Source organism: Equus asinus, chromosome 1 (genome assembly GCF_041296235.1).
Source record: "Equus asinus isolate D_3611 breed Donkey chromosome 1, EquAss-T2T_v2, whole genome shotgun sequence".
In the NCBI taxonomy this organism is placed as follows: Eukaryota; Metazoa; Chordata; class Mammalia; order Perissodactyla; family Equidae; genus Equus; species Equus asinus.
The window spans coordinates 136,795,596-136,812,145 of NC_091790.1; the positions used below are offsets into that span (position 1 = coordinate 136,795,596).

The 16,550-nt window shown below is 36.1% G+C and overlaps 1 protein-coding gene across 1 annotated transcript in view; it reads right to left on the reverse strand.

Annotated features, from left to right (window-relative positions):
* Positions 1–16,550, reverse strand: part of CALCR (calcitonin receptor) — a 144,357-nt gene that overhangs the window by 37,947 nt on the left and 89,860 nt on the right. Inside the window, exons 6-7 of the mRNA XM_070508488.1 lie at positions 11,994–12,106; positions 6,684–6,775 (exon numbers count right to left, since the gene is read on the reverse strand). Of these exons, the coding sequence (XP_070364589.1) occupies positions 6,684–6,775; positions 11,994–12,106 (205 nt within the window). The remainder of the gene's footprint in view (positions 1–6,683; positions 6,776–11,993; positions 12,107–16,550) is intronic.

Consider the following 16,550-nt stretch of genomic DNA (forward strand, 5'->3'; position numbering starts at 1 on the left):
AAAGTTAGAATTCCAGGAATTTTGAAAAGGAAATTCTGGGGAAAGATGAAATATGAGAATGGCCCAGGTTTACTTAGAATGCTTTCCTACATTTCCAAATCAAAGGAAAATGAGTTGTCAATTATCTGTAGTAAGGATCAAATTTTAAGTAATGAGGACATCTGTTAGAGCATATTTTGATTACTGTAGCTGCATTTTTCAACTTTACAGGAAGCACAAGCATTGGTAGTTAATATAAAATATTTTAAAAGTCTCAACTTGTTGAGCAGGGGTAGAATTCAGAACTCTATATCCATGAGGAAGCCTATGGTAAAGATGGGGTTTAGAGAAGAACTTTCTTTCTCTTTCTCTCTCTTTCTCTCTCTCTTTCTCTCTCTCTCTCTCTCCCCCCCCCACACACACTACCATGTGCTACTTTATTTAGCAGCAGAAAACTGTGTTAAATAAACTGAATCTAATTGGTTTTATAATAGTACTATAAAAGCAGGTTGCAAATATAAGGTTTTAAAAAGAAAAAAATTATTTGTATGAAACATTATACCTATTTATACTGCATAAACTCTTTCGTATTGCAACTGCTGCATTTAGCACTGTTAAACCAGTGACCTGCCTTTTCTTATATAGTCTTGACAGCATTTTATTTACTCCCCTTCTCACTGCAAGGCAAATATCTGTGGTCTCCTTATTGGATTCAGCCTGGCTAAAACCAATGACAGTGGACATTATCCAGGACTAAGGAAAATGGATGAATGCATCGTACAGCACTGCTGTTCTCAGGCTTGATTTTCTTTTGACTGGAGAGAGTTCAATAATCTGCTGATGTACCTTAGCTAAAGGACTGGTTAATGTTCAATCTCCTGTGTAAATCAGAACCACCCTGAATAAAACATACTTCCTCTAACTCCAGCTTACTCTCTGGTCCCTGTATCCCTGCTTTATTTTTCTTCTTAACGCTTATCACCTCTTGACATACATGTTTACTGCCTTTATTTTCTCCTTTTTCTCATTAGAATGGAAATGCTAAAAGAATTTGTTTTATGCACCTAGAATAGTGGCTGATACACCGTAGGGCTTAATATTAATTTTTTGAAGTAAAAATCTTTATATAAGAACAATTTTTCTTTGAGCGATGACCAATAAACAGTTTTCCGGTACATCAGAGAATTACATTAAATGCTAGATGATCTCATATCTTATACTTTGAATCATACCGTACATTGGCCAAATTCTTAATATAGGTATTAACCAACTAATGTTGGGCATATACCCTGTTGTTCAACACTAGCTAAAACATATATACAGTACTGACTGCATTATGTACACAATGAGAAAATAGTGGTTTAAAGCTAGATAAACTGTTAGGCTCCAGATGAAGTATATGACTAATATATAATATGAGTTTCTGTTTCTTGAAGGTTTCAATATAATTTCTGCTTATTGAGTTTTAAAAATTTTATTGCTTTTACTTGATGGCATTTCCACTTAGCTTTTTGAAATGAGTTAAAGGTGTTTTAAATTTATTAAAATTCTTTCAATAATCCAACATGTGTTCCTGTGGACCCACTATGATTCAGACCTTCTGGTAGATGCTGGGGATACATGGGTGAGCAAAACAGACAGCTTCTGCCATCAGGGACCTGAAATACTATATAAATGTTTATTTGCTCTTATGGTAACTGTTATGAAGGAGAGGTATAGGATGCTAAAGAGGATTAACTGAACTTAACATACGTAATTACGTGTTTAATTGTTCCCAGTGCAAATATCTTATTGCTTAAAGAACATGAGAGAAGCTGACAGCATTTTCCTGTCAGATCTGAAATGTCGTATGTAGAAAGAGCACAAACCTGATGGCAGCTATACTTAATTCCTCTTGATAAAGAAAAAAATAGGTATTTAGATGGACAGGACATTGCTTCCTCTTTGAGTGACAGGGAACCATAAGTACTATAGATTCTCCAATAGTGGGAGGATAAGACAACATAATCTCCTTCTGTCTTGGCTCAATCAAGGTGTCACTCAAATGTGAAGAAGACATGATGATCTACTTGAGCACGAATCTCAAGATGTCATATTTTAAGACCAAAGGTAAATGTCATTTTCATGGTTTTAGTTTACCTGGTACAAATCTTTTCACACTAAAAAATTTGTTTCAAGGTATTGGTACCCTATGTATGTATGTGCGTGCTTTTTGGGAGCTTTTAGTTGTATGAGAAGGCATTTACTATTTGCCTTGAGTTTTGTAGATTGCATAAATCAGTTTGATATCATAGGACGAGGAACAGCAGCACTCACTCCTTCATAAGACAGTGTAATTAGAATCACATTCAAAGCAAACAAGGAAAGCAGCACTAATAAAACAAGTAAAAGTTGTTCTGAATTTACTGGTGCATGGGAAAACATGCATTTGGAATAACTGTTGCGACTGATACAAGCAAAGTCCTATCTTCCAGTGTAACTCTAAGTTTTCTCTTACCCAGGTATCGTACCTTGTTCACAATGGACAAGAGAAATGAGAAGAGGAGAGGGAATGGGGAATGGATTGCGTTAAAACTTCTAGAAAAATTCAAAACACAATACATTATACATCTTTCTAATCTGACAAGGGACTTTGTACCTTTGGATTCAGAACAAAATTGTCAACTTTAAGGAACCCCCTTTGGATCATAATTCTTGCTTCTTTCCTATCACTTCTATTCCATGAGTGAACTGTCTGCCCAGATATGATCAACAGTTATCTTTGCTGTGCTGTCATGTCAAGGGTGGGTTGGGAGAAAGGAAGCTATCTTGGGTGCCATTGATTTAGTGGTTTCTCTGGAGGAATAGGAAGACAGCCAGAGATGTATAACATGTACAGATGGATACTGTACAAGATAAAGAGTTATCTATCCATGCACTATGTCAATGTGACAGAATAATAGGGAATACCGAGTGAGTAGTAGAGGACTCAGTATTCCTCCTGGAGGTCCCAGTGGAAACCCTCCTTTTTTGCTGATGTGGCCCATGTCATGTAATGTAGACAATGTAATGCAAGGAAGAACTGCCCCCCCCCCCCGCCCCCATCTCCCAACATATATCTCTATAAACTTACAGACAAGAGTAATTAATATTAAAAATATTTAACAATCAGGAAGACATGGGTATCAAGCAGTCAAAGTGGATGTTAATGAATGTTCTATTATTGTGCTTTCTTGAGAGAAAACAGTGAGGTGTTCCACTATTTGGGATTTTTCCACAGAAAAGTAAATTGATAAAATTGTAAGTGGAACTGATGGGATAAGTGAATTTATTGCTAACTTGCTTAAAATGGTCAGGAAACAACACAAATAAAAGTCCACTTATGGGACTTTCTCAAGCCAGCCTTCCCTAAGGCTATCTTCGTCTTAACTCTTGCTGACATTTACTATTGGCATCTAGTAGCGAGGAATCTTGCTGAACTAATTTGATGTTTCTATTTAATCCTTCTCCATATTATTCTTCTTAACCATTTTTTCCCACCAAGGTCATAAACCAAATACCATCCTAAAGAGGCTGTCTTCAGCCTTAAACTAGTCAACTAGAAGTAACCTGTATATCATCCTGAACATTATTTTAACTCTGCCACTTTTGTGCAGTTAAGGTCTTTAGTATTGCCTTTTATATCATTTAAATCACTGAAATTTTTCCCCTATCTTGAAGAGGACACAGAAGCTCAATTTTCTTCTTTTAAAATAACAAAGACTTTATATATATTTCTACATTCATTTTATGATAGCACAGGGAGCATGATTCTTACTTGTTTCAGGGTTACATAGCCCTGCCTTTTACATTCCTCTGCGTGCTCAGAATAAAATCACATTAAGATTAGAGGCATGCCTTAATGATTGCATTCTGAGTAATATTCCAGGATTTTTAGCAGCAAAGTATCGGCAGTTCCACAGCCTCCCATATATTCAGTAACTTTAACTTTCTCTGCAGGTCTTCTTAGCCTGCTGGTTTGAGGAGGACACCTGCAGGGTTATTCTTTCTCATCGGCCCTAGAAGGCACATTTTGTGTGTGTAGAGTGAGATTTCAGAGGGATGATTATGAATGGAGCATTAGGTTTCAGAAGTGGAGCTGGGTGTAACTTCTCATTTTGGTTTCATGAAAGTTTTATGAAATAGATTATTTGGATTTTGCAAGATAACTCAACCCTGGGAATGTGGATTTAAGTACGGGAGTGCTGATTATTTTTTGCTCAGGTTTCACAAAGATGATGCCATTTAAGTGTATAAATCCTAAAACCTTCTATTGCAATGTGCAGTAAAGGCCTTAAGGGTGATGTTGAGTTTTTGAAAACAATTCTGGGAAAATGTTGCTAATTAAAAGATAAAATCCAGTGATAGAGCAGAATTACCTTTTATTTTTCACAATCACTTTTAATATTTCTGAAATGCAAATGTAAAGAAAAAAATTTGAAGAATCAGAAACATACTTTAATTTTAAGAAAACAGATGCCCTTGATATTTTTAGTTTGGGTAGGTTTAAGATAAAGAACAAGAATAAAAATCAGATAGGACTTCTTTTGGATCTGAATATTTAGCATCTCAGCATGAGTGTTTTTCACATCCTGTTCGTTTCTTGGTGTGTGTGCTCTGGAGAACCAGCTATTTTAGTTTATGTCTTCCCATCATTATATTCAGATTATAATTCAATAGGGCTTGTTTTTCCTCCCAAGATTTAAGTTGCTGTTTGGTAGGTTCCTGGGATTGAGAGACAGATTGAGGACAAAATCAGGTGCTTCCTAGACAATCTGCCTCTACGCTTTCTTAAGGGTTTGACCAGATTAGTTTTGTTTTGGGACTAACCGGAGTTGAGAAATATTTGACTTTGCCCATGCACTGCATTTTTAAACACCCATCTTCAGTGGCTTAATAGAGAAATGATTATTGAAAGACTGTTCTTATTTTATTTGCTGATTTGGCTTGCCTACCTCATCACTTATTCAAGGGACTGGAGAAATAAAGAACTAAGAAATACCGCCCCTTGACATTTTTTTATCTTTAAAGTCCCAAATACACTTACTATTTGCACCATTACAAATTTGGAGACTTTTTCTTTCAATTTTCTTATGGTCATATTAAAAAATTTTAAAGAATAGCCTTTTAGTGACAAACTATTTAATCCAAGTTTTATGAGAGCCACGATGATGTATTTATTCACTGTGGTCAAGTGCACTTGAAAAATGAGCAGACATCCCAGGATTAATCATGCTATGTGTTCACTCTGCTGCATTCTGATCATTATAATTGAAAACACTCTTCTGTTCTAATTCTAGTAATTAATCCCTCATGTCTTGTTGCTTTGTTTATGTCTTTCTCCTTTTAAATCATATATAGAAGGAGCTCATTCTCTGTTTATTTAAATTATTATTTGCTATTCAGTTAACAAAAAATTGCTATTCAGATGGTCAATATAAGAATCTTGACTATATAAGATATAGACATAATATATAATTGTGATATAAGATGTAGAGAAACATTAAAAAAGGATCAAGTAAAAAATAATAGTAGCAGTTGTGTTAAGAGTGTTTTTCCAGGTTAGTCTCCCCTCCATTTAATTTTCTTTAGTATTATCATGATAATATTTTAACAAAAATCAAATTAAGATTGTATTTTTCTATACGTGATTCACTGTATATTTAATTACATGTCACATCTCTAAAGTGTGGAGGATTCTTTGTAGTCTGGGCCTGTGAAGGAGCTTTCCTTCATCATTTGTATAATACCACCACAATTAAAAAAAGGCTTAGTGGAAGAAGACACTGTGGTAGTCTAGAAAGTAATTGGAATTCTCATGAAAGGGTAATGTAGTGCCTCCTGCCTTTAATTTAAATAAATTACACTAAGTTTAGGACATGATTTTAGGACCAATTTAACATATATTACTATCTCACATACATGATGAAATCATTCCTGAAAATACAAAATCACTGTTTTAAATTCTCCATTACTGTGAAAGCCTATATCAACTTAATCATTTTGCCATAGATAATGCAACACATATATAGACACAGCCTCAGAATAGAAACCCTCACTGGAATTTTATTTCTCACGTGTCTTAGAAGATAATTTCAGTTAACAATGCTAGGGCAAAAAAGTGACACTTGACAATAGGCCATCTTCTTCCAGAGATTCTCCTTGACACTGTCTGAGTGAGTCAAGGCTAGAAGAGAGATTTAACTTCTCTGGTAAACACTATCATGGCTTCACCAGCTCCACTTCTCTTTTGGCCAAATCCACTTGTGATACAGCTCATCATTAGGTAGGGTGCATAGGGACTTGTGGCCATGGCCTCCATGTTTTAGAGTAGGGGTAAAGAAAGACGAGGATCCTCTCTTCAGTACTTCATGGAACCTTAGCCATGAAGAATGAAAGCTTCACCAAGTTAACACAGTGCACTGATGGACTCGTAGGACTGTCTCACTTTGGGAAGGAGGTATATTGGCTTTGAAAATTATTTGAATTGATCCTATTTTCCTTAAAGTTAGGGTTAAAAAGCATAATTTAATTAATTTCATTTTCTTGCTACTTTATGACTCCCAAAGTTGCATGTCTCTTGTGATTTGCAGAAGACCCTCACCCTACACATTCTTGCAGAGTTTGCCATTTCTTTCAGTACCTTAGAGAAGAAAATAAAATGTAGATGCTATAATGGTACTTACTTGAAAAACATGAAAATCCCCAGCGAAATCACTAAGGTGAAAATCGACAAAGAATGGCCCACAATAGCCAAGTAGTACAGAACGTAAGCATTCTGGAACGACAGCCAAACAAAAAACAGTTACAAAAGCAGATAGGTAAATAAATGATTATAAAAGAGGGAAAATAGTTTCTATTTTTAAATATCAGTGTAAATCAATAACTGTTTTCTTCCTTTAAAAATAATCTGCTGAAATTATAGAAAATATTTCGGAGAATTAAATTATATTGAATTATGATAAGTTGGATTAACAGATTAAATATTATAAGATTATCAGTTACATTAGAATATTCATGATGTGGTGGCAGGAAAGTAAGACTGCATTTATCAGAACTGTTCTTTACTCAGCATATTATCATTAAGTCTTTGTGTAACCCTCATAAGTCAGTCATATCACCTCTCTAGATCTCAGTTGTCCTTACCTAAAAATTAATTTGGCTGGACCAGTTGATTTTTAAAGCAATTATATGCTACTTATAAGAAACATTGTTAAATACTGGGCTACAGAAATACTGGATGGAAAAGGATGGAAAAGATGACCCAGGTAAACATGACCATAAGAAAACTGCTGTAACATCTTACAGGTCCAGATGTTAAGTCAGGAAGATATAACAATTTTAATTTTCTATGCACCTAATAATATAAACTCAAACCACATAAAGCAAAAAGCAAAAACTGATGTCCTCTAGTAATTGATAGAACATACAGACAAAAAAAAATCAAGCTACAGAGGTTTGAACAACATGATTAACAAATTTTACTAATTCACATATGATAAAAACTGCACCCAACATCTGCAGAATACCCATTCTTTTCAAGTGCACAAAGAATATTTATTCAAATTGACATACACTAGCCAGTAAAGCAAATATCAACATGTTTCAAGTAATTGAAATCTTAAACCACATCTTCATTGACCACAATATTCTAGAAATCATTAATAAAATGATAACTTAAAAAAACATGCTCATATTGTTGAGAATTAAGTAATACATTTATAAATGTTGACCACTAGATCAAAGAACTCACAATGACATACCAAAACTTATTGGATATGGATGAAGCTGTATATAGAGGAAAATTTAAAGACTAAAATGCATATATGAGAAAAGAAGAAGGTTGAAGCTCAATGATCTAAATTTCCATCTAGAGAAACTAAGACAAACAAAAAGAAAATTAAACTCAAAGAATGTAAAAGAAAGAAAGTAGTAATGATATAGAGAACTTTAACATACAATTGAGTGGACCAACTAAGACAAAATTTAATTCTTAAAAGACATTAATTTCAATATCCCTAGCAAGACTGAAAAAGAAAAAAAAAGGCCAAAGAGAAATAAAAATATATGTTCACACAAGTGTTTATAGCAGCATTATTCATATAGCCAAAAAATAGAAACAACTGCAATGTCCATCAACTGATGAATGTGGTTTATCTATAGAATGGAATACTACTCAGCCGTAAAAAGGAATGAAGTACAGATACATGCTGTGACATGGATGAACCTTGAAAACATTATGGTAAGTGAAAGAAGTCAGTCACAGAGGACCACATATTGTCCAATTCCATTAGTATAAAATGTCTAAAACAGGCAAATCTAGAGAGACAGAAAGTAGATTAATGGCTACCTAGAAATTCATCTGTTATTATTTGTAGCTGATATAATTCTGTATGTATAAAATGCAAAATAATTTATAGATAAACTATGAAAATTAATAAGTGAATTTTACAAAATTGCTGGATATAAAAAATTTTAATACACGAACAACAAATAGAACATGAAATTTCAAAAATGGAATTCACAATTGCATAAGAAAATCAAATGCCTGAGGATAAATCTAAGGAAGGATGTGTGTGACCTCAACACAGAAATCTACAAAACATTATTGAGAGATATTGAAGACTTAGATGAATAGAGCGATATATCCTATTCAATGTTTGGAAAACACAATATTATAAAGATCTCAAATTTCTTCAAACTGATCTGTACATTCAATGCAATCACAAGCTTTCCTTATGTGTGAAATTTGACAAACTGATTCTAAAATTTATATTGAAATACAAAGGACAAAATATAAACAAGAAAATCTTGAAGAAGAAGAACATGGGAGGAAGACCTGCTCTGTGGAGTATCATGATTTATAACAAAGCTACTGTAATCAAGCAGTGCGGTATTGGTGCAAGAAGAGACAGAGACCTACGCAATAAAGAGTCCAGGAGCATGTGGTGATGTATTGTCACTGATATATAAAAACGGTGACACTACAAGCAATAGGGAAAGGAAGTTCTTTGCAATAAATGTTGCTGGGTCAGCTGAATATCAATAGGCAAAAAATGACAATTGACCCCTAACTCTCTGATTTTCAACAAACTAAAATGTGTGTTCTAAATTGAAAAGAAATAGCACCTTTTGTGTGAATCTTTGATCACCTGCAGACAAATGATCAGGCAGTTAAAGTTCTGTGATACACGAGTGGTCAAAGTGCTATTAGAAAATCATGCTAAATCTAAGTTCTTTACTTATTTTATCCTCACATTTTTATGTTTTCCAATGCCACCTTTTATGTTTATGATGCCAAGAGGAGAGACATTTAAGGGCAGGTGGGCCTTTGGCACTCCTCACATAATAGTGGATGATTTCCTTCTCTATTAGGGGGTGTACCAGCCCCCAAACTTATAACTTGTTTTCAGAGCTGGCAGCCCTTTATTATATTTTGTGTGGGAGAGAAAAAAACTGTAATAACCATTGGATGGGTGAAAAACACAGAGGCCCAGAGAGGACAAGTGACTTGAAATGAGGACAGCACAAGCTCTTGCCTTCTGGTCTTAAGTTCCTTCCACAGTTTATTGGGTCCTGGTACGAATGCAAATGTAGTGTAGACAAGTGGGATAATTTCTATGAAGTTCTTTGAATTCCTGGGAGAAATGTGGTGTTTATGTACAAATCATTACCCTTGAACATTTTGATGCTTGTCGATTTCCTTGTGAAGTGTCTGAGATTGAAGCGCTAATTATGCTAAAAGGCTCTCAAAGCATGCAGAGTCCTTTGTTTGGTTATGTGCACTGTTGCTGAACAGGAAAAATAATGCCTTTCTAGGCCTTAGAATTTCAAAGTGACCTAAATCAACTTCTCCTGCATTGTGCCTGTTGCACTATTTGTCCAGGCATTTACATATTGTTTGCCATTTTCATTGTCGATACTATTCTCTTAACAGCACTTTTTATCCTTGCGGGTAATGAGCATAAAGTTGAAATGGTTGGCTTATATCTAGAGCTGATAAAAACCTCAAAATAACTATAGATCCCTTCTTAGGAGGTATTTAGGAATCTTTGCAAGAAAACAAACACTTAGTTTCTTTCTTTTCACCCAGAAATTCATTTTCTGGCTATTTTTTCTAACTTCAACACTAGACAAAACCAGGAATACCATTTTCTAAAAGTTCTTCCTTTTAAATAGTTTACCACATAGAATCCCCTTTCAATTTAAAATACTGTTTTTAATTTGGATACATATCCATGCCCCATCCTCTGTCAGTATTTTATTTTTATCTCTGCATATTTTATTTCTAATAAAACTTCATATAACTTAATTTCTTTTCTTTCAGTTGCCTCTAGAATAGTTTAAAAAATATTTGTTCTTCTGCAATAGAGTTGTGTAAATGTGTAAGACTAAACCAATAGCTCATAATTTAGTTGCCACTCTTATGTCATTCTTTAGACTGAGAAGTGTTTTGTTTTGTATTTTAATAAGTTCCAGGTTGACTCTTCAAAAAAGTTTTTTGCCATCTATATACATGTATATAGACAGGAGATTTGTGCAAATAATTTCAATCATTATGTTAGGTGCCTAGGGGGAAGCATTTATGCTTAACATACTTTATTTCCTTCTCAGATGTGGCCAGAGTGCGTGAGAAGGTCAAATATGGCAGCATGGAGAATTATTTATTTGGATCTGTACTCTTTATAACAAGTCAGTTAACAGGGTTATAATTTTTTTCTGTAAAATCATAATCAGCACTTATTCAGGAAATTCCTTACTCGGTAACATGTCATTTTAGTCAGACCTTATTAAGTAAATAGTTCTCCATTAGGGAGTGACTAAGCAATTTGTGAAGAGGTAACTGGCTTCGGTGCCCTCAGCCTGTGCCCTTGACAAGGTGCCCTTCTAGTCAACTGGTCTCCAAGCTATGTATTCATCTTGTTTTCGTTTTGTGTTGTTTTTGGTGTGTGTGTGAGGAAGATTGTCCCTGAGTTAACATCTGTGCCAATCTTCTTCAATTTTTTGTATGTGGGATGCTGCCACAGCATGGCTTGATGAGCAGTGTGTAGGTCTGCCCTTGGAATCCGAATCTGCAAACCCTGGGCCGCCAAAGTGGAGTGCTCGAACTTAACCCCATGCCACTAGGCCACCCTTGTTTTGTTTTTAATAAAAGGAAAATTTTCTATACTCCTAAAGTTTCTCTACAGCAAACAAAAGCACTGATGTGCTTTCAGCTCCCAACCGAGTTGTTTAACATACAGGCCTATCTTTGGAGGAAACAATAGATTTCTGTTGCAGCCACCAGGGTGGCTCAGAGATATCCTGTGTGGCTAAACACTGACCAACTGTTTAACTGGTAATCTTTTCAGATTTCTGCTGCATCTGAAGAAGAGAATAGTTATCTTGTTTTTTTCCATTGGCTTAAATGTTTCTAAGCAAAGATGATATTAAAAATATTTAACAGCCAGCATGAGACAAGTACTAACAAATCAGAATGGATTTCCACTGAAAATCACCTAAATAGCCATATCTGTATGAACAGGCTGATGAGACTCCCCATTCTTAGGGTTCCTTCAGGGCATGATGGTAAAACTATTGGACATCTCGGGGCAGGGAGTGGGGGTAAGTGTTAGCTTGTGACTTGTGGAGAAATCTGGAGTTTTGGAACTGTTCCAGGAGAAGAGAGATCTTAGAGAGTCCTTGGAAATGCTGCCTAATATCTGGCATCACAGGGAATCCCATCATGTGTCCCATGACACTATTCCCCTTGCCATAAGTGGCCTGATTCCGTATGCTCATGGAACTCCCATCGACACTGAGTGCCAACCAAGAAGTAAAATGTCATTTGCTCTAATGCCACTTCATTGAGTCCCTAGAACGTACAGGTCACTATCTCATTTCCTTCTTTAAAACAGGCTGGCTTCTTGGTAGCACATATTTTACAGTTATGAATACATTTCCATGTATAAATAATGGCATTCCTGCCCAATACTGAAATTTGAAATATCACCTACCTTCAGTTTCTCAGGAGTGAAAGCATTACACATAGTATAGTTGGACCAGGTTCGATTGTTCTCAGGATGTTTAAACCAATCTCCTTTCTCATCACAGTATTTTGTTACCTTTTCTGTTAATGAAACATAACAGTTATCACATTATTATCTCAAATACCAAGAAAGAAAAATAATAAATTAAGGCTTAAAAGCCATTCCAAAGTGTTAATCACTTTATGGAACTTGAACGTGGGTAGAAGTCAATAGAGATCACCACGAATCCTGCATTACACAAGATGCTTTAATATCCGCTGTCTCACTTTATCTTCAGCAGAGCCACGTAAAGCAGACATTGCTATCTCCACTTCACAAACAGGAAGCAGACAGTGAGGGGGGTTATGGAGTTTGAAAAGTCACTAGACAGCGGCTGAGCGAGGGTTTAATCCCAGGTCTGTCAGGCTCCAAAGTGCTACCCTCAATGTACCTCATATTTTTAAACAATGTTAAACTTCTGATTTTAGATGGGAACTATGTGAGAAGAGCAAGACCATACTTTCTTCCTTTATTCACTTGAATAAATATAAATGAATATTTATTTATTAGGCTGGCTGTGTGAAATTGCAGTGTTTGTGGGTCAAATAGTCAAATATTGGCAACATCATATGGTTAAATCCAATAGAACAAAGAAGCCCCAAACTAAGAGATGTATCAAGAAGGCATTTTATGCCTCTCAAAAGGGCATAACACTTGAATCATCTCTCTTCATCCCACAGAAAATGTATTAGGAATTTACGGATTTAGCCTACCCTTTACTTCTTTAATCATCTCTTAGGTGATAGTTACTGAAATTTGCTGATTCAGCTGGATTGGCATATTCAAGATTTCTGCCTGCTATGGACCAGGCCCTGTGCTAAGCACTTTGCAGGATTATCTTAAATGTTGATAATGACCTTTTAAGGTGGGTATTGGTCTTCCCACTGTGCATATGAGGAAACTGAGGCTCACAGAAGTTGAGTAAATTCCCTTTTCACAGCCAGGAGGTAGTAAGGCCAGGGATCAAATCCAGGTTTACTTGATTCCAAAGCTATTGCAAGGCCAGTAAGCTCTGCGTTAACCCTCATAGTCCTGTGGCAAGGTTATCTATACTCCATTCCAGTGACCCAAAGGATTGTAAATAATTTTGTTGACTGCAAAATAGTATTTAAATTCTAACCTAACTGGCTACACAATTGGAAGAAAAATATTATATGTATTGAATTAAGTAAAATAGAAACAAGGAACAAGTAAACACTAAAATGGATGCACTTGCCAAATTTAATCTGAGTTATTCAGACTTCCTCTAGTTCTCCAAAGTACCTCTCCAATGCTTTTATTGCCTCAGAGATCATATAGCAACCCTGAATTAATATAACATGAGGAGATTTTACCAGTGTATTTGGAACCCATACAGAGTTTTGATTTTTGAAAATTTCTTAGGGAAAATATTTTTGAAGCATTTTTTCTTCATTGGCAAAGGCAAAGCCATCACACCCATGAATAATCCTTTTATATATGGTTCTAATTTTTTTTAGAGGTGCTAAAAGAGAAGTCAGAGTCACACACTAACAGTTGGAGGATACTGTTATTGTTTTGAAGGCTAAGGAAACAATTCACGTTAAAAAAACCCCTTATTTGGCTGAAATATCACTCGTTTCTGATAATATTAAAATAATGTTATGTCAGTAGTTTTGGTTAGTCAATCAGTATGCTAAGAGCTAGTATGAAAATCCTTTTATCTTTGGCAATTTTTCGTTGAAATGTATCATGTTTCATTGTATGACTGAAACAGATACCCTAAACTAAACACAAGATTTAAACTGCAAATTGTAGATTTGTTTGTATGTCTACTCCAACCATTATTTAAAATCAATGAAAAACAGATTTTTCAAGCAAAAGATATTCTTAAGCAACCTATTAGAATCGTCGTTGCTTAATGTAAATTTGTTGCAAAGTTAAATAGAAAAATTTTAAATTGTGAATTTGCTGAGACAGCCATTGGACAAAAACTCTTTAAAGACTCACCATTGGACACCACAGTGTTTCAAAAAGGGTTAGCACTAATCAGCACAGAAAACTGATGTTGAAAATTGGACAACGATTTTGCTAATGTTATTTGTTGACAATGACCATTCTAAGCTTACTTGCAATTTTTAAAAAAGTGGTTTGTACTGTAGCATTTTATCTTTGTTATATTGTCAGTAAGTAGTTTTTTGTTTTATCGAAATGAATATAATTTGGTTTTAACAAAGTTATGTAGCTATGCACGGCAAAATATGTTATATGGAGGAGGGGTGTTCCTCCCGAAGAAGTCCATTCCAGTCATGGTTAGGACTGTAGGAAATATTATTGTTTTGCTTTAATTTAACCAAAGTCTGCATCTAGGCCTTTTCTGGTCCTAACTGCTGCAGCTATCAGAATTCATCCTCCTCCACCTGGTAAATCTTTCAATCTTTGAAGAAAGGATATGTCTACTCTGACTTCCCCTTCCAAACCAGACCTGCCCCTTTACTCACACCACACAGCTTGCTGTGCCCTCACAGCCTCGAGCCTCTCTGCATGCGCTCTGATATTGGTGTTTCCTTCCAAAATATTCGAAGTTTGGACTGCCCCATGAAGAGGACAGCATGTTTCCCTCACTCTAGACTCACGTGAGGGAGCTTTACAGACTCTCAGGCCCAATCTCCAGAGATTCAAATTCGCTTGACCTGGGGAGGCCCCAGGAATCAGCATTTTTAAAGAGCTCACCAGTTCCAAAGGGTATGAGGCTTGAGAATCACTGTCCTCAACCATATGGTGACCATCTTGGCTCTGTGCCATTAATGTTTGAGTGTTTGACTCCAAGGTCAGGGCCTAAATACCTTGTTAAACTGGCTTTTTACACTCTAGCATATTCCTTCAGACTTTCAGCCTCTTTTGAATTTCAAGACTGTTATTCATGCTTTCATGATCTACCTGTCTTTTACCAAGCGCTTTGTTTAAGATGAAATCTGTCATCTTTCATTAAACTGTTTTGTGTATCAAGATCTGGCTTTGGGTCAACAGCAAATCCTAAAGTGTCCAAGTTTGTAGAATATAGGCATATTTAAGATGTTCTTTTCCTTTGAAGTGGATTTGTCCCCCAGCTGAGGGTGTTCTATCTAAAAAACAGGCTGTAAAGATAGATCTATGCCTGGAAGTCCCTGTTTTGCTGACCAAAATCTTGCTTTTTAGTCAATAATTATAGCCACTTTGGCAAGAGCCCATTGCTGCTTTGGAAGCGGCCTTGTAGCCTCAATTGCAGAACAGCTCTTTACGCCAATCAAGTTACTGCTAATGTAGTTGTCAAATCAAGACTAATGGAGCACCATTTATTGGGAAGAGCCAATAAAGGCCTGAAGGGTGACCGTCAAATAGCATTTAGTTAGTTTACAGGAGTGCTCTGCTCAACATTAAGCTCTTTCTCTCTTCACACCCAGACTTTTCCATCAAATGAGAATTCCCAGATGTAGCTGGCCTGAACTTGTTTTAAAAGTGGCCCATGTAATCCCCTTTCCATTATCTCTGTCTTACTGGGGTGGAACTTTGTATCTCATCCTTGAAGGAAGCACAAAAACCATCTCCCAAACATTGTCTCAGGCATATACTAATTTCTTTGCTCTAATCTGGATTCCTGAAACTTTCTTGCCTAGATTTTACCATGTGACTGCTGTTTTCTATCTTAACTGATGTCCTCACTTGTAGCCTATGGGCAATAACCTCTTGTCATTCATAGTCAATAAGCAAAGGTAACCAGATGGGCTGGTTGACTTTGAAACATGGTAGAAACTGACCAGACAGCTCTTGGAAAAATCTGAAAGTCAAGGTTGGTTTTCCATAATCTCTTAAACTGGAAACAAATACTGACTCTTCTCTTCAAAATGCTAGTTCTAGTCTACTCCAGATAATTTAAAGATCCTCCTTTGTCAGGACCCTGGCATTCCCTTCCACTGAGTGGAAGTTCTAACTCTCTTACATTTGCCCTGGGCTAACATCTGTGCCAATCTTCCTCTACTTTATATCTGGGTTGCTGCCACAACATGGCAACAAGTGGTGTAGGTCTGTGCCCAGGATCTGAACCTGCAAACCCAGCCTGCCGAAGTGGAGCATGCCAAAATGGCAAAAATTAGCCCATCAGGCTAGCTCCCCGCAGCCACTTTCTTATCTGGACTTTCTTTGACATATTTTCATCTTGGCTGCACATTTAGTCAAAAGTAGAACTTTTAAAAATCCTGATGCCTAGGCTGCACTCTAGGCTAATTAAATCAGAATGTCTAGAGTGGTCCCAGGCATCAGGAAGTTTTTAAGTTTCCCATCTTCTTAGCCAAGTTGAGAATCACTCACTAGTAGCACCTACGCAATCCCATTCCCCACCCCCATGTGTCTAGTCTCTGGATCGAGGCTGTTATACCACCTCATATATCTCCTTGAACACTCCTCTGCATTGCTTCTGACCACTAGCCACTGAGACTCTTGGATTTCAGGGCTTCAATCTATTTGGATATCTGGCAATTCTAAGAAACA